The 19,255-nt window shown below is 37.9% G+C and overlaps 1 protein-coding gene across 1 annotated transcript in view; it reads right to left on the reverse strand.

The window, feature by feature from the left end:
- TEX11 (testis expressed 11) overlaps positions 1–19,255 on the reverse strand; it is a 523,552-nt gene that overhangs the window by 165,886 nt on the left and 338,411 nt on the right. The window contains exon 16 of the mRNA XM_012556596.2: positions 4,168–4,270. Coding sequence (XP_012412050.2) covers positions 4,168–4,270 — 103 coding nt within the window. The remainder of the gene's footprint in view (positions 1–4,167; positions 4,271–19,255) is intronic.

Raw genomic sequence — 19,255 nt, forward strand, 5'->3', positions numbered from 1 at the left:
TCAGTCAAGGTAATTAACCATATTAGCAAACTTAAAAAAAAGATCATTTCAGTGGATGCATAAAAATCCTTTGACCGTATCCAACATCCATTCCTGATAAAAACTCCCAGGAAACTAGAAATAGAAGGGAACTTCCTTAACCTGATAAAGGGCATCTATGAAAAACCTACAGCTAACATCATACTTAATGGTAGAAAACTGAATGCTTTCCTCCTAAAATCAGGAAAAAGAAAAGGACATCTCTTCTCATCAATTTTACTCAACACTGTATTGGCGATTCTGACAAGTACAATAAGGCAAGAAAAAAAGATAAAATGGAATGAGATTGGAAAGGAAGAAGTAAAATTGTCTTTATTTGTAGACAACATGATCATCTATGTAAACTCTGATGGAATCTACAAAAAAAGCTGCTGGAACTAATAAGTGAATTTAGCAAGTTTGTAGGATATAAGATAAATATTTAAAAAAATCATTTGTATTTCTGCATACTAGCAATGTAGCATCAAGATTGGAGGAAGACTCATTAACAACCTGCGATATACAGATGACACAACCTTGCTTGCTGAAAGCAAAGAGGACTTGAAGCACTTATGATGAAGATCAAAGATCACAGCCATCAGTATGGATTAAATCTCAACATAAAGAAAACAAAAACCCTCACAACTGGACCAATAAGCAAAATCATGACAAACGGAGAAAAGATAGATGTTGTCAAGGATTTCATTTTACTTGGATCCATAATCAATGCTTATGGAAGTTGTAGTCAGGAAATCAAATGACATATTTTGGGCAAATCTGCTGCAAAAGACCTCCTCAAAGTGTTAAAAAGCAAAGATGTCACTTTGAGGACTAAGGCGGGCCTGATTCAAGCCATGGTATTTTCAATTGCCTCATATGCATATGAAAGCTGCACAATGAAGAAGGAAGACCAAAGAAGAATTGAAGCCTTTGAATTATGGTATTGGTGAAGAATATTGAATATACCATAGACTGCCAGAAGAATGAACAAATCTGTCTTGGAAGAAGTACAGCCAGAATGCTCCTTAGAAGGGAGGATGGTGAGATTTCATCTCACCTATTTTGGACTTGCTGTCAGGAGGGATCAGTCCCTGTCTGGTAAAGTAGAGGGTCAGTGAAAAAAGAGGAAGACCCTCAACGAGATGGACTGACACAGTGGGAGCAACAATGGGCTCAAGCATAGGAGTGATTGCAAGGATGGCGCAGGACAGGGCAGTGTTTTGTTCTGTTGTACATAAGGTCGCTGAGTCGGAACCAACTCAATGGCACCTAACAACAACAACAGCAGCAACAGTTTATCAGAAATTGAAAAAAATTAAAATGCCATTTAAAACAGCATAAAATATGATACACTTAGGGATAAATCTGACAAAAGATACATAAGACTACTACACCGAGAACGAGAAAACATCACTGAGAAAAATTAAAGAAGACCTAAATAAATGGAAGTGTATAACTTATTTATGGGTTGAAAGACACAATAATTTTAAGATGCCAATTCTCCCCAAATTGATCTATAGATTCAATGCAATCCCAATCAAAATTCCAGCAGGTGTTTTTGTAGAAATTGACAAACTGATTGTAAAATTCATTTGGATTTAAAAAGGATTAGAATAGCCAAAACAACTTTGAAAAAGAACAAAGTTGGAGGACTAACACTACATGATTTCAAATTTATTACATAGCTACATTAATCAAAACAGTATAGAAATGGTGAAAAGATAGATAAATAAAACAAAAAGAGAGTCCAGAAAGAGACCCAGACACATATGATAACTGATTTTTGATAAAGGTACAAAGGCAATTCAGTTGGTTTTTTTTTGTTTGTTTGCTTGTTTTTGTTTTTTAACAAATGGTGCTGGAATAATTGGATAACTATGAAAAAAATGAGCTTCGATTCATACCTTGCAAAAATTAATTCAAAATGGATCAAAATTCTAAAGGTAAAACTTAAAAACTGTAAAATTTATTGAAGAAAACATAAGAGAATTTGTTTTGTAACCCTGGATTCAGCAAAGATTTCTTAGGTACAACACCAAAAGTACAGTCTATAAAAGAAAAAAAAATGACAAGTAAGACTTCGTAAAGATTTTAAACTTTTGCTGTTTCAAAGACGCTGTTAAAGGAAACTAAAAAGAAAATTTTCGAAACACATATCTGGTAAAGAACTTCTGTTCAGAATATATAAAGAATTTTTAAAACTGAATAATAAGAAAGCAAAGTACCCTATAGAAGAATGGGCAGAAGAATTGTACAGACATATCACAAAATAAGATATATGAAAGTCAAATATAAGACATTATGGAAATGTTAATTAAAATCACCATAATATATCACTCCCAACTATTAGAATGGCTAAAATTAAAAAAAAAAAAACACATAATTCCAAGTGCTGGTGAGGATATAGATCAACGGGAACTCTCATACACTGCTGGTTTGAATGCAAAACTGCAGACAGTTTGGAAAAAAGTTTGGCAGTTTCTTATAAACGTAAACATACACTTCGCATACAACCTAGCAATTCCACCACTAGATATTTACTCTAAAGAAGTGAAATCTTATCATCACACAAAATCTGTATGCAGATGTTCGTTAACACCTTTATTCGTAATCATCCAAACTGGAAACTACCCAAATATCCTTCACCTGGTGAATGGATAAACCAACTGTGGTACATATATACAATGGAAAACTACTCAGCAATAAAAAAGAACAAACTATGGATACATGCAACAATATGGATGAATTTCAAATGCATTATGCTAAGTGAAAGAAGTCAGGCTGAAAAAGCTTCATACCGTATGATTGCATTTATATCATATTCTGCAAAAGGCAAAACCATAGGGACAGAAGATAGATCAGTAGTCTCCAGGGCTCAGAATGGTGGGAGGGAATGACATCAAAGGGGTCTCAGGGAATTTTTTGTTCTATATCTTGATTGTGGTGGTGGTTACATGACTGTTGTCATTTGTCAAATCTCCTTGAATAATTAATATAAAAAAACCTCAGAGAACCATACATGAATGAGAATGAATTATTGAATGCATCTTCAATAAAAGTGACTTTTAAAAATGGTCACAGAACCTGAGGAAGAAATAAAAAGGTTGAGTTTATGTTGTGGTTAAAAAGAAAAATAATTTTATTTTAATAGAATGCTTTAAAAAATAGTTATGAGGAATCAATACTTTAAGGCCATTTCTTCTGAGAATATCAAGCCCTTTTATCCTTCAACATATTATATCATGTAAAACAAATGTCCAGAAGTCTTTAGTGAAAACACTGATGATGGACATGTCAGCAACATTAATATTGATGCAGAGCTGACTGCAATTTACTATTCTATAATTATTATACAGGTATACTTTACTATTCTGGAACATTTCTTTTTCAATGCAGAATTCATTATCCCATTTTTCTTATGGAGTATATAGCACAATCCCTTGCATATATATGTGTTCATAAATAGTTGCTTGGATGAGTATAATCTGTTTGATTCCATTAATTCATGCTTCTTGACTTCTTTCACAAAGGGCAACATATCTGGGGCTTAGCCTGCTCCTTGATTTGCTTGTTGTTACCCTGAGCGGATTAATATTTCAGCATAGACATACCGGTAACCAATTCAAGATACATATGTGTGTGCAGACACACCAGTTAGGGGGCTTAACTTATGGATAGGACACAGCAACCAATGAGATGAAGATCATGTGTGCAATTCCAACACTGTCCATTTGGAGAGAAACTCCATTTCAAGGCCAAATCTCTGACCAACCACCTCCCGAGTAAGTGAAAATAGTCACAAGGTACTCTGGAGAACTCCATTCTCTGAAGGCAATTCTTAACTGATATGGCTTTGTAGTATAAATCTCCACATCACCTCATAGCTTTTTAAACTTAATTTTTTAGTGTGCTGGTTCAAATTATGGAAAGTGTAAAAAAGTATACAGTGAGAAGTCTTTTCCCCCAATTCCTGCCCCACATCTCCCCGGTTCCCATTCCCTTAACAAGTAACCACTGCTCTTTCTATGTAAACTTCCAGAGTTTCTTTTAGTATCGTTGTATTATCTTTACATAGGAAGGACAGAATATAGACACTAAATTCCATCGTGTTAAAAACAGTCAAATATAACTCAAAAATAACATTTATACCTCTGTCAGAGTTTCCCTCTAAGATTTCAATCTTGAATACATAAAACTGAGTGAAAATATTTGCAGGATCATGTCGTTCCGCTTCTGCCACTGCTTCTTTAGCCTGAAAAGAAAAACATTGGGTCTATTTCATAAAAGCTATAGGAACCCAAAATTCTCTACAGATACAACACAATCCCAATTAAAAATCCAACAGCATTCTTTATAGAAATGGAAAAACTAATCCTCAATTTTACATGGAAAGACAAGAGACCCCAAATAGCCAAAGCAATTTTGAAGAAGAACAAAGGAGGGGGCCTTACACTTCCTGACTTCAAAACATATTACACAGCTACAGTAATGAAAACATGCTGGTACTGGTTTAATGATATACACAGACCAGTAGAATAGAATTGACAATCCAGAAATAAATCCAAACATCTATGGTCAGTTGATATTCGACAAGGGAGCCAAATCTATTCAATGAGGAAGGAACAGTCTCTTCAACAAATGGCACTGCAAAACTGGATTTCCACATGCAGAAAACTGAAACAAGATCCATACCTCACACCATACACAGAAGCTAATTCAAAATGGATCAAGGTCTTAAATGTTAAATCTAAAAGCATAAAGTTCTTGGAAGAAAATATAGGAGCAAAGCTTTGGGATCTAATTTTTTTCAGTGATAGATTATGAAATACAATGATGAATGAACAAACAACAGAAAACAAAATAGATAACTGGGATCTCATAAAAGTTAAATACTTATGTTCATCAAAAGACTTTATTAAAAGAGTAGAGACAATCTAAAGACTGGGAAAAATCTTTGGGAATGATATAACTGGCAAGAGTCAACATCTAAAATATATAGAAAACTTCCACAGCTTAACAACACACAGACAAATAACCAAATCAAAAACTGGACAAAGGACAGGAACAGATACTTCACCAAATAGGATATTCAAATGGCCAACAGACACATGAAAAGATGCTCAACATCATTAAGCCATCAGAGAAACGCAAATTAAAACCACGATGAGATACCATTTCACTCCCACTAGGATGGCTAAGATAAAAAAAGAAAGAAAATAAATAAAATGGAAAATAACAAGTCTTGTAGGTGATATGGAGAAATTAGAACCCTCATCCATTGCTGGTGGGAATGCAAAATGGTACAGCCATTGTGGAAAACAGTATGGCTGTTTCTCAAAAACTAGAGGTTGAGCTATCATATGACCCATCAATTCCGCCCCTAGGTATATATACCATAGGGATCTAGTAGAAGTTACTTGAACAGACTTATGCACACCTATGTTCATCGTAGCACTATTCACAATAGCAAAAAGATGGGAACAACATAATTGTCCATCAGTGGGTGGATGGATAAGTAAAATGTGGTACATACATACAATGGAATACTACTCAGTGATAAAGAAAAATGAGTTCCTGAAACATCTTGGAACATGGATGAACCTGGAGGATATTATGTTGAGTGAAGTAAGTCAATCACACACAAAAAATTGTATGTTCTCACTTTTATGAAATGACGTGAACAGGTAAATATACAGAAACTAATGTTCATTAGTCGTTAACAGGGATAGGGGCGAGGGAGACTCACTCTCTAGATAGTAGACATTTGTTATTTTTGGAGATGGAAAGGTAACACAGAATGAGGGTAAAGTGTACACAGTTTGACGAAAGTAAATGATGTCACTAAAATGTACACAAGAAAAAAGAACCTATTGGTAATTACTATGGCATATATAATTTTGAAAGAACAGCAAAAACAACCAAAACATATGTGTGGGTATATATGTATGTAGGTAGGTATATATGTGTATAAGTATGTATATGTGAGTATATATGTGTACATATATAGCTGTATGCATGTGTATATGTATCTATGTGACTTTATGCACTTATATTCATATATATAACAAAGCACATAGGGGGCACAGTTACAAATACTTCTTAGACAGAACCAAACACTCTTGGGATTAGTTTTCTGGGTTTGAAGGATTAGAATCATAGGCTTATGGATCATCTCGGTAAGCTGCCATAATATAGTTCATAAAGTTATGTTCTACCTTCTAGTTTAGCAGTCTCTGGGGTTTTAAAAGTTTGCAAGAGGCCATCTGTCATGGACTGAATTGTGTCCCTCAAAAATATGTGTCAACATGGCTAGGTCATCATTCCCAGTATTGTATAATTGTCTACCTTTTGTCACGTGACGTGATTTCCCTATGTATTGTATATTCTATCACTATGACGTAATAAGATGGATTAGTGGCAGCTTTATTGATGAGTTCTACAAGATTAGATAGTGCCTGAAGCCAATCTCTTTTGAGATATAAAAGAGAGAAGCAAGCAGAGAGACAGGGGGACCTCATACCACCAAGAAAGCAGCGCCAGGAGCAGAGTGCGTTCTTTGGACCTGAGGTTCCTGCGCTGAGATGCTCCCAGACCAAGGGAACACTGATGACGAGGACCTTCCTCCAGAGCTGACAGAGAAAGAAAGCCTTCCCCTGGAGCCGGTGCCCTGAATTTGGACTTCTAGCCTACTGGACTGTGAGAGAATAAACTTCTCTTTGTTGAAACCATCTACTTGTGGTATTTCTGTTACAGCAACACTAGATAACTAAGATTACAAGTATTGGTCTCTACTCATCCGGAGTAAAAGAGAAAGAAGGACACCAAAGACTCAAGGAAGAATCTAGTCTACAGGAGAAACAGTCTACATGAACCAGAGCCTCATCTACCCTGAGACCAGAAGAACTAGACTGTCCAACTACCACTACTGATCATTCTAATCAGTCACAGTAAATGGACCCTGATAGAATGGGACAAAAATGAGGAACAGAACCTCAAATTCCTAAAACAAAAACAAACAAACAAAAAACAACAAAACAAAACAAAACACCCAGACTTACTGGACTGATTGAGACTGGAGGACTACTGCCCTGAGATCCTCTTCAAACCTTGAACTGAAACTAACCCCTGAGGTCACCTCGTAGCTAAATAACAGACCAGCTCACAAAATAATGAGTATCACCTATAAGTACTATGCTCCTTTAAAACATCACCTGTATGACGAGACTAAATGGGCAGCTTCTGTCCGGAGGCGAGATGAGAAGGCAGAAAGGGATAGGATCTGGTTGAATGGACACGGGAAATCCAGGGTGGAAAGGAGGAGTGTGCTGTCACATTATAGGGATAGCAACTAGAGTCACATAACAATGTGTGTATAAATTTTTGTATGAGAAACTAACTTGAGCTGTAAACTTTCACTTAAAGCACGATTAAAAAAGAAAAAAAAAAAAACACCCGTATGAGACCAAATGGTCAACAATTACTTTAAAACAAGTATGAGAATGTAAGGGGACAGGAAAACTAGATTAATGGAAAGGAATAACTAGAATGGAAATAAGGAGAATGTTCACGTATTGTGAAGAAAGTAACCAATGTCACTGAACGACTTGTGTAGAAATTGTTGAATGGGAACAACAAAAACACTATAAAATATTACTAAAAAAACTTATAGGAAGTTCTTACATATTTTACTAACATCATTAACACAGTCATATTGGCTGATGGGTACTTACAATGAAAAGACATGAATCTAAGAAAACTTTTTATTAAGAACTACTCTCTTAAAAAGCTAATGAAACAGTAAGTTCCACTTCTGGGAATAAGATGAGCCAGATATGTCAGACCAATCCTCCTGCTAAAAACAACCAAAAATGTTGGATAAGATATATATAATTTTTAATTTCCTAAAAGAACAAGAAAGCAGCTGATAAGATAGTAAAGGAATTACCAAGGCAAACTCTAAGGAAATGTGAGATCCCAGAGCAGGGCTTTGAACCAGTTCTTCCTGGTTCATTCACAGCCGAGGAAGCAACACCGGAACAGATCTGAATTTTTAAGTGACCCGGAACCATAACCAGAATGGGAGAAATTATGGGTCAAAGCCCTGCTAGAAACTAAATTTCCCTCTTAGAAAACAAGGGGAGCAAATGTGTTGCATAGCAAACAAATCTCTTGCCTGTCAGTTTCTGTGCAGAGTTGGAAACAGCGGTGCTTGGAACAAAGATGCCAGCTGACCATGCCACTTTGAATGTATGTCACTCTCCTCACTTGGCAATAATCCAGTCTCATAATCAGGCCCCTGAAAGGGCTCGTTACACCTCTTCCAAGTTTCCCATTTGAGGGCTTTGACTCACAATTTTTCCCGTTCCGGTTATGGTTACGATTACTCAAATTTAAAACATTTGGATCTCTTTCGGTTTCACTTCATTGGCCATGACTGAAAGGGTTTGAACAGGTTTGAAGCCCTGCCCCAGAGAGGTAAGCAGAAAGGTAAAGCCACTTTTGCCTGAAGGGTATTGAAAATCCAGGCAAATGTTTACCTTAGCTTTTTTTTTCTTTAGGATTCTTTTATTTTCCCACATTTTATTACCCCACACATATCCTTAGATATCATGGACAGAACATTTTGTCTGAATCGTTATAACATAAAGATAAAAATTTTTTTTAATGTGATAAGTATATATATAACAAAACATTTAGCATACCAGTATGTTTTACATGCACAATTCAGTGGCATTAATTACATTCATCATGTTGTGCAACCATGGTCACTATCCAATTCTAAAGGACATTGAAATTTTTTTATTGTACTTTATATGAAGGTTTACAGAGCAAATTAGTTTCTCATTAAACAATTAATACATATATTGTTTTGTGACATAGGTTGCCAACCCCATGAAATGTCAACACCTTCCCCCTCTCGACCTCAGGTTCCCTGTTACCAGCTTTCATGTCTCCTTCTGCCTTCTCGTCCTTGCCCCTGAGCTGGTGTGTCTATTTAGTCTCATTTTGTTTTATGAGCCTGTATAATCTCTGGCTGAAGGGTGAATCTCAGGAGTGACTTTAGTGCTGAGTTAAAAGGGTGTCTAGGGGCCATACTCTTGGGGTTTCTCCAGTCTCTGTCAGACCAGTAAGTTTGGTCTTTTTTTGTGAGTTACAATTTTGTTCTACATTTTTCTCCAGCTCTGTCTGGGACCCTCTATTGTGATCCCTGTCAGAGTAGTCAGTGGTAGTACGCAGGCACTATCTAGTTGTGCTGGACTCAGTCCGGTGGAGGCTGTGGTAGCTGTGGTCCATTAGTCCTTTGTACTAGTCTTTAGTCCTTTGTACTAGTCTTTCCCTGTGTCTTTGGTTTTCTCCGTTCTCCCTTGCTCCAGAGGGGGTGGGACCAGTGGAGTATCTGAGATGGCTGCTCACAGGCTTTTAAGACCCCAGACGCTACTCACCAAAGTAGGATGTAGAACATTTTCTTTATAAACTATGTTATGCCAATTGAGCTAGTTGTCCTCCAAGACCATGGTCCCCACAGCCCTCAGCCCAGTAATCTCGTCCCTCAGGGGGATTGGATGTGTCTATGAAGCTTCCATGACCTTGCTTTGCTCAAGCTGTGCTTACTTCCCCAGTATTTTGTACTGTCTTACCCTTCATCAAAGTTACCACTTATCTATTGTCTAGTTGGTGTTTTTCCCTGCCGACCCATCTCCTCCCCAGTAACCATCAAAGATTGTTTTTTTTAATGTGTAAACCTTTTCATGAGTTTTTATAATAGTGATCTCATACAGCATTTGTCCTTTTGTGATTGACTTATTACACTCAGCATAATGCCCTTCAGATTCATCCACGTTGTGAGATGTTTCAAAGATTCATCATTGTTCTTTATTGCTGTGTAGTATTCCACTGTGTGAATGTACCATAGTTTGTTTGCCTATCCATCTGTTGATGGGCACTTAGGTTGTTTCCATCTTTTTGCTGTTGTGAATAATGCTGCAGTGAACATGGGTGTGCATATGTCTATTCCTGTGACGGCTCTTATTTCTCTAGGATATATTCCTAGGAGTGGGAATGCTGGATCATATGATATTTCTATTTTTAGCTTTTTAAGGAAGTGCCGTATCATTTTCCAAAATGTTTATACCATCTTACATTCCCACCAGCAGTGCATAAGAGTTCCAAGCTCCCTGCAGCTTCTAAGCAGTCTAAGGTGTGTCTCTTGTAGACAGCATATTGATGGATCTTGTTTTTCATTCATTCTGTCACTCTCTGTCTCTTTATAGGTGCATTTAGAACATTTATGTTCAGTGTGATTATTCATAGGTGAGTTCATTGCTGTCATTTTGTAGTGTTTTTTTTGTGGTGCTGACGTTTTCTTTCTTCCTCTTACTCTTCTGTGCTGAATTCCTTTTGTTTGTGGATTTTTTTTTCATTTCTTTCATTTTTTGTAGTTTTTATGTTTACTATGACTTTGTTTTTCTTCTTTATTTTGATGAGTAGGTTTGTTAACTTCCTTTGTGGTTACCTTGAAATTTACCCATATCTTCCTAAGTTTAAACCAGTCTTTCATTACTTGATAATGCCTTGACTTCCTCTCTATTTGAAAGTTCTATACCTACACCGTTTATTCCCTCTTTCATTGTTCTGACATTCTTGTCATTTACAGATTCATGTCTCTCCTGTCTTATGCTAGATTCAGGTTGTTGTCTGATGTCATTGGTTCTCTAACTGAAGGACTCCCTTTAACAGTTCTTGCAAATTGTTTGGTTTTTACATATGCCCTTAATTTCTGTTTATCTGGAAATGTCCTAATTTCACCATCATATTTGAGTGAGAGTTTTGCAGGATATATTTTTCTTGGTTGGCAGTTATTTTCTTTCAAGATTTTATATATGTCATCTCATTGCTTTCTTGCCTGCATGGTTTCTGCTGAGTTATCAGAGCTTAGTTTTATTGTTTCCCCTTTGTATGTGACTTTTCATTTTTCTCCAGCTGCTCTCAGGATTCTGTTATCTTTGGTTTTAGCAAGTGTGAATATGATATGTCTTGGTGTTTTTCTTTTGGGGTCTATCCTGTATTGGGGTTCATTGAGCTTGGATGTTCTGCTTTTTGTCTTTCATGATATTAGAGAAATTTTCTGTCAGCAAATCTTCAATGAGCCTCTCTGTGTTTTCTGTTTTCTCCTCCTGTTCTGGAACTCTGATCATACCCCAATTTTTTGCTTTTAATTGTATCCCACATTGTTCTCAGAGTTTCTTCATTTTTCTTTGTTCTTTTCTCTAATTTTTCCTCAAAGTGGTATCCAAGAATTTGTCTTCAATTACACTGATCCTGTCTTCCATTGTTTCAAATTTGCTCCTAAAACCTTCTATTGCACTGTCCACTTCTGAAATCTTGTCGTTTATCTTTTGGATTTCCAATTGATGTTTTTATATGATTTCTAGTTGTTTATTTACTTTGACATTTTGTTCCTGTATTATTTTCCTGAATTGTTCCATTGTTTTGTCTGTCTTCCAAGATTTTTTTCTGTATTTTCCATGATTTTGTCTATTTTTTTCCTTATTTTTGTCTGCATTTTCCTTCATCTGTTGGAGAATCTTGAATATTAGAGTTTTGAATTTCCTATCAGGTAGTTCCAGTGCCTTTTCTTCTAGCAGGTCATCTGGTGTTTTATTTTGGTTGCTTTCTGGAGCTATCTTCTCTTGTTTTTTAATATATTCTGATACTGTCTGCTGTCTCTGGGACACTCAGGAAGTATTTTCTTGGTTTATTGATTTTAGACTTTCATCCTGCTTTATTGTTTTGTTTGGTTATGTCTGCTCCAGTGGGCTGGGTGTGTTTTGTTGCTTGCTCACCTCTGGGCACAATACTCACCACTTTGTCCAGGTGGGCATAGCCAGTCACTCAGCTGTGGTGCAGCAGGGCAGGTCCAGTGGGGGTGGAGAGGTGGGGATGGATAGTTTGAGGCATCAACTGGGGGCAACGGAGGGGCTGGGGGGCAGTGCGAGGCAGGGTCCGAGGTACCAAGTCAGTACCGCTTGGGGGCATGGCACTCAGCACATGGTGCAGACAGGAGGGAAAGGAGAGGATGTGTTGTGCAGAGCTAAGTGGATAGGTGAAAGAAGGGAAAAAAGAGAGAGAAACAAAAGCAAAAAATGAAGTAAAAAGAAAAAAGTAAATAAAATGGCGGTGTGGTAGAATTCGGCAGATGGGGGTGGGCCAGACCCAGAGAGCCCATGTACTGGTGGCTCTTTAGCTGGGTGGTGTAGCTCAGCCTGTTGAGAAGGGGATGGGGGCGGTGCACAGGCTGGCTGGGTGGGAGAAAGGGAAGGAAGGAAAGAGAGAAAAGAAACATAAAAAAAGACAAAGCAAACAAAACAAAAATCACAGCCTGTCAAGAAGGGGAGAAGATGGCGCACAGGTGGTAGAATGGAAAGGAAGGAAGAGAGAGTGTAGCAATAAAAAAAGCCAGAAAAACAATATCAAAAAAGAAACAAACAAAAATACAAACCAAAAACACAGACAAACAAACAAAAAAAATGGCACTGAAAGGGCTGGCTAGTGGGGGCAGAGTGGACCCTGGCAGCAGTGAGCTGGTCACTCTCTGGTGAGCACCCACGTCCCGTTGGAAAGCAGCAGAGGCTGTGTAGAGGGAAAGCATGTATCCCTGGTTACTGGGTGCTCTGTCTCCTACTGGGAGCTCGGTGCGGTTGCCTTCCCACACTCCCTGTCCACAGTCCTTGGTAGCTCAGGTCCAAGATGGTGAATCGGGGCAGCAGTGAGCTGGTATCTCTCTGGCTGAGTGACCGTGGCCCATAGGAAAGTAGGGAGGCCTCGTACAGGGAGGAAGTGTGGGGGGTGGGGAAGCGTGTACCCTTGGTTATTAGGTGCTCTGTCTCCTGTTGGGAGAGCAATGAAGTTGCCTTCCCATACTCCCTGTCTGCGTTCTTTGGTGGCTGTAGTCCAAGTGGTGAATCCGGCCATGTTAGCTGCTAGGGGACCTTCACTCTGTAGCTCTCCCCATTCTCTGTCAGTTTCTTATTCCATTCAGTGCTTGATAGAGTTCTTTATTCCTTCATTTGGTGCTTAGGGTTCCAGGATTGGTGTTTGTATCTGTTTTACTTAGTTTTTTGGGTCTTTGCTGCAGAGGGACGGCATGGTCCTTCTGTCTATAGTGCCACATTGGCTCCGCCTCCTCACCTTAGTTTTGATGGACCTCCAAATTCAGGGAATCAGGTATCAGTGGCCAAGATATCATACTCTTAGACTAAAGGCAAACCAGAAGTAAACCCACTCCTACTCACATCCACAGGGGACTGCAAAGAAAGTTACCTTGGTGCTGAGCAGAATGGGGCACAATGGGGTGGGGGAAACCAACACCTGAGCTGCAACACAAGTGGGCCCTCCTATGTATTTATAGCCCCAAATTACATTATATGGAAGGACAAAAGACTCAAGCTGTGACTTTAGTTTAGATTGGTCCCAAACTGTTAGTGCCCCCAAGCATCTGCAGAAGCAAATGTAAATCCTCTTTAGGGAAGGCACCTTCATCTTACTCATCATCTGTTGCTGTGAAGTCAATTCCAACTCATACCAACCCTATAGGACACAGTAGAATTGCCCAATAGGGTTTCTAGGCCTGTAATCTTTATGACTGGTGCAGTGGTTAATCACTCAGCTGCTAACTAAAAGGTTGGCAGTTCGAACTCACCAGCAGCTCCACAGGAGATCTGCTTCTGTAAAGGTTACAAGAAAACCCTATTAGGCAGTTCTACTCTGTCCTATAGGATTGCTATGAGTCGTAATAGACTTGGCAGCACACAACAACAACAACAACAATCTTTATGGAAGCAGACCGTCACATCGTTTTCCAGCAGAGTGGCTGGTGGGTTCGAACTGCTAGCCTTTTGGTTAGTAGCCAAGCACTTAACCACTATGTCACCAAAGCTCCTTATCTTCATCTTAGGCTTTAAAATAATCCACAGATAATTTTTCAAGAATCATGAGTAGCAAACATTAAAAAAAAAACAAGCACACAAGGTACCATTAATTGAGAATCAGCAAAAACAACAGAAGTATATCCTTGAGACTCAGATATTGGCATTAATCAAAAAATGGTTATAAAACAACTATGCTGAAAGTTTAAAGAAATAAGAGGTATGTTCAAAAATATATGTAGGTGGATTCATATTCAGGGATATATAATGGTATTTACTGGCAGGACGGGGCAGTGTTTTGTTCTGTTGTACATAGGGTTGCTATGAGTCAGAACAAACTTGACAACACCTAACAACATAAAAACAACTGTATTGGTATAGTTACTGCAGTTATTTACAGCTGGTATCTATTCTGATTGATCACCGCCCATGCCAAACTAGTTGTTAAATAATTTGAATATCATCCAAGTTTATAAGAAATAGAAACTGTAAAAATTGACCTTGCAGATTTCAAAAAAGAAAATTCTTGAAATAAAAAATACAATAATGTATAAACCATGACCAAGTGGGTTTTATTCCAGGTATGCAAGGCTTGTACAACATTTGGAAATCAAATAATTTAATACATTACATCAACAGGCTAAAGAAGAAAAATTATGATATCAATAGATGCAGAAAAAGCATTTGAAAAAAATCCAACACCGATTCATGAAAAAAATTCTCAGCAAACTAAGAATAGAGGGGAATTTCCTCAAATTGATAAAAATCATCTACAAAAAGCCTACAGAAAACATCATGAGATGTTAGCTTAATGGTAGTAAATTAGATGTTTTCCTCCTAAGATCAGGAACAAGGTAAGGAAGTCCTCTCCTACCACTCCTATTCAACACTGTACTGGAAGTCCTAGCTAATGCAATAAGAAAAGATAAAGAAATAAAAGGTATATAGATTGGGAAGGAAGACATAAAAATGTTTTTGTTCTCAGATGGTAGGATTATTTATGTAGAAAATCCCAAAGAATCAACAAAATGCTCCTGTAACAAATAAATGATTATATCGAGGTTGCAGGATATTAGTATGTAAAAGTCAATTTATTTCCTATTATACCAACAATGCACAGTTGGAACTTGAAATTGAAAACACAGCCCCATTGACACTAGCACCAAAAATTAAAGCACTTAGTTATAAATCTAACAAAATATGTATAAGATCTATATGAGAAAAACTGCAAGATTCTGATGAAAGACGATCTAAACAGATGGAAAGATATTCTATGTTCATGGGATAGGAAGATACAATATTGTTAGAATGTCAGTTCTTCCTAATTTTATCTATAGATTCAACACAATCTCAATCAAAATCCCAGTAAATTATTTTATGGTTATTAACAAACTGATTCTAAAGTTTACATGGAAAGGCAAAAAACCCAGGATAGCCAACACAATATTGAAGAAGAACAAAGTTGGAGGACTGACATTACTCAGCTTTGAGATTTACGATAAAGTTACAGTAATCAAGACAGTGTAGTATTGCTGAAAAAATAGACAAATAGATCAATGGAACAGAATAGAGGGCCCAGAAATAGACCCACACAAATATAGTCGATGAAGGAGCAAAGGCAATTCAATGAAGAAAGGATAGTGTTTTCAGCAAATGGTGCTGAAACAACTGGACAGCTGCATGGAAAAAAAAAAAACTACACACAGACCACATTTTTCACAAAAATTTACTCAAAATGGATCATATACTGGTGAAGGTTGTGTAAAATGGTGAACATAATTAATGTCACTGAATTGTACACATAAAAAATGGTTGAAATGTCAATTGTTTTGTTATATATCTTTCACAACAATTAAAAAAAATTGATCATAGACCTAAATGTAAACTGAAAAACTATAAAACTTCTAGAGGATAACATAGGAGAAAATGTAGGTAACCTTGGGTTTGGAAATGACTTTTTATGTTGCTCTGTCAGGGTCCGCTCTAGTGAACACTGCCGACTATACCAATTATGCAGTGGGTAACAAATCCCACTCCACATGCCAGCTTCATCCTATGGAAATCTCAACTTCTTTTCTCTGTTCAGTTCAGAACCCAGCTGCCCATGCAGCCCTTCTCTTTCTCATCCCTAGACACCTGGGGCTAGGTCAGCAGGTACCAGCTGCAAGCTCAGGAGTCCACATGACTCTCTCCACTTCAGGCTAGCAAGCTCCTCCTGCTCCTTTGGGTCCAATAATTCACTGGAACAACTCACAGAGCTCACAGGAGACACCAAACCTATGATAATAGTTTTAATATAACAAAAGATACAAATGAAGAGATGCATAGGGTGAGATCTGAGAAGGGTCTCAGTACAGAGTTTCCATGTCCCAAAAAGGGATGCACTTCACTCCTCCATGCATGGTTGCCAACCAGGAAGCTCCATATGAGCCTTTGAACTCAGGGCTCTTATCAGCTTCACCACGTGGCCAAGACAGATTTCATCATGCTTTGTGAGGCTAAGTCAGCAGCAGGCCCCCATTTATTAGCATCAGGTGTAGCCCAGAACAAAAGGCCAAATTGCTTCTGCACCTCACATAGATAAAATACCAAAAGCACAATCCATGAAATAAATATTAATAAAAATAAAATCGGACACCTTTAAAATTAAAAACTTCTGCTCTGCAAAAGACAGTGTTAAAAGAATGAAAAAACAAACCACAGACTGGGAGAAAATATTTGCAAAGCACATATCCACTAAAGAACTTGTATCTAAGATATACAAAGAACTCTTAAAACTCAGCAATAAGAAAAGAAAAAACAAAATTAAAAAGTGGGCAAAAGATACGAACAGAATCCTCACTAAAGAATATATACAGATGACAAATAAACATATGAAAAGATGCTCAACATCATATGTCATTAGGGAACTGCAAATTTAAAAAACAATAAGATATCACCACACATCTATTAGAACGGCTAAAACGCAAAACATTGACAACACCAATGCTGGTGAGGATGTGGAACAGCAGGACCTCTCATTCACTGCTGGTGGGAATGCAAAATTGTACAGCCACTTTGGAAGACAGTCTGGAAGTCTCTTACAAAGCTAAAACACATACTTACCATAGGATCTAGCAATCATGCTCCTAGGTATTTACCCAAATGAGTTGAAAACGTATGTCCATACAAAAACCTGTACATGAATCAAAAAAGTGAAGAGGCAACCCACAGATTTGAAGAAAATATTCAGGAATCATATATCTGATAAGGGTCTATTAAAAAACACTTCCACAACTTAATGAAAAGATAAACAACCCAATCAAAAAATGAGCAAAGGATTTGAACAGATACTTAACCAGAGAGGATATTCAAATGGCCAACAGGCACATGAAAAGATGCTCAACGTCATTAGCCATTAAGGAGAGACAAATCAAAACCACAATGAGATATCCCCTCACCCCCATTAGCATGGCAATGATAAGTGTCTTAGTTATCTGGTGCTGCTGTAACAGAAATACCGTAAGTGGGTGGATGTTACAAACAGAAATTTACTTTCTCACAGTTTAGGAGGCTAGAAGTCCGAATTCAGGGCGCTGGATCTAGGGGAAGGCTTTCTCTCTCTGCTGGCTGTGGAAGAAAGTCCTTGTCTCTTTTGAGCTTCTGCTCCTGGGCGATCTTCATGTGGATGGCATCTCTCTTCCCCTATCTTTGCTTGCTCACTTGCTTGTTTAATCTCTTTTATATCTCAAAAGATATAGACTTAAGACACACCCTACACTAATACTGTCTAACACAACAAAGAAAACCCATTCCCAAATAGGATTATAACCATGGGTATGTTGTTGTTAGGGCCGTGGAGTTGGTTCCGACTCATAGTGATCCTGTGAACAACAAAATGAAACACTGCCTGGTCCTGTGCCATCCTCACAATCATTGCTATGCTTGAGCCCATTGCTGCAACCACTGTGTCAGTCCATTTCGTTGACGGTCTTCCTCTTTTTCGCTGACCCTCTGCTTTACCCAGCATGATGTTTTTCTCTAGGGACTAGTCTCTCCTGTGACATGTCCAAATACATGAAATGAAGTCTCGTCATCTTCACTTCTAATGAGCATTCTGGCTGTACTTCTTCCAACATAGATTTGTTCGTTCTTCTTGTATATTCAATATTCTTCTCCAACACGATAATTCAAAGGCATCAATTTTTCTTTGGCCTTCCTTATTCATTGTCCAGTTTTTGCATGCATATGATGCAATAAAAAATACCATGGTTTGGGTCAGGTGCACATTAATCATCAAAGTAACAACACATTTCAAGGGGGACACAAATCTGTTGTTGGTGGGAATATAAAATGGTACAGCCACTGTGGAAAACATTTTGGCAGTTCCTCGAAAAGTTGAACATAGAACTATCATATAACCCAGAAATCCCAATCTTGGGTATACAGGTTTCCCCGCTATCTGAAAGTAAAACATTCCTAGGAAATCTTTTGGAAGTAGAAATGGCATAAAGCGAAGAAACAATTACCATTAACTTATATGGGAAAATTTTTTGAGGGTTCCCAGACTCAAAAAATAACCTACCAAATCACACCAAATAACACATAAAACCCTTACGAGCTGTTTTAGGCTATTCTGATACCTTAGGACACATCTTTCTAACGGATGCACAAAATAAATTGAGATAAAGCACAGATGCTTACAAGCACAGTTCAAAGATATGGCGGCTTGATGCTGAGTGTAGTTTCCAGGGAAGGAGCCTGGCGACACTACTCTCGCTGCTCGGGGTGCGCGCTGCTTCTTTAACGGCTTGCTGCAAAACAAACGCTGAACGCTATTTCCACTTTTTGCCTTTTTTTAAAATTGTACTTCTGGTGAAGGTTTACAGAACAAATAGATACTCATTAAACAGTAGTACACATATTGTTTTATGACGTTGGTTAACAACCCCATGACATATCAACCTTCTCCCTTCTTATTTTTCTTTTTGGTGAAAATATACATAACCAAAGATACACCATGTCAAAAATTTCTGTATGCGCAGTTCAGTGACATCGACTACGCTCCTTCCAATTGTGCTGCTATTCTCACTTTAGATAAAGGTTTACAGAATAAACTAGTTTTTCATGAAACAGTTAGTGCACATGTTACCCTATGACAATGGTTAACAACCTCACAACACATCAACACTATCCTTACTCAACCTTGGGTTCCCTATCACCAGCTTTCCTGTCCCCATCTGCCTTCTACCCCTTGTCTCTGGACTACTGTGCCTCATTAGTCCCATTTGGTTTTATGGGGCTGTCCACTCCCCAGCTGAATGGTGAACCTC

Source organism: Trichechus manatus, unplaced genomic scaffold (assembly GCF_000243295.1).
Source record: "Trichechus manatus latirostris isolate Lorelei unplaced genomic scaffold, TriManLat1.0 scaffold00070, whole genome shotgun sequence".
NCBI classification, from domain to species: domain Eukaryota; kingdom Metazoa; phylum Chordata; class Mammalia; order Sirenia; family Trichechidae; genus Trichechus; species Trichechus manatus.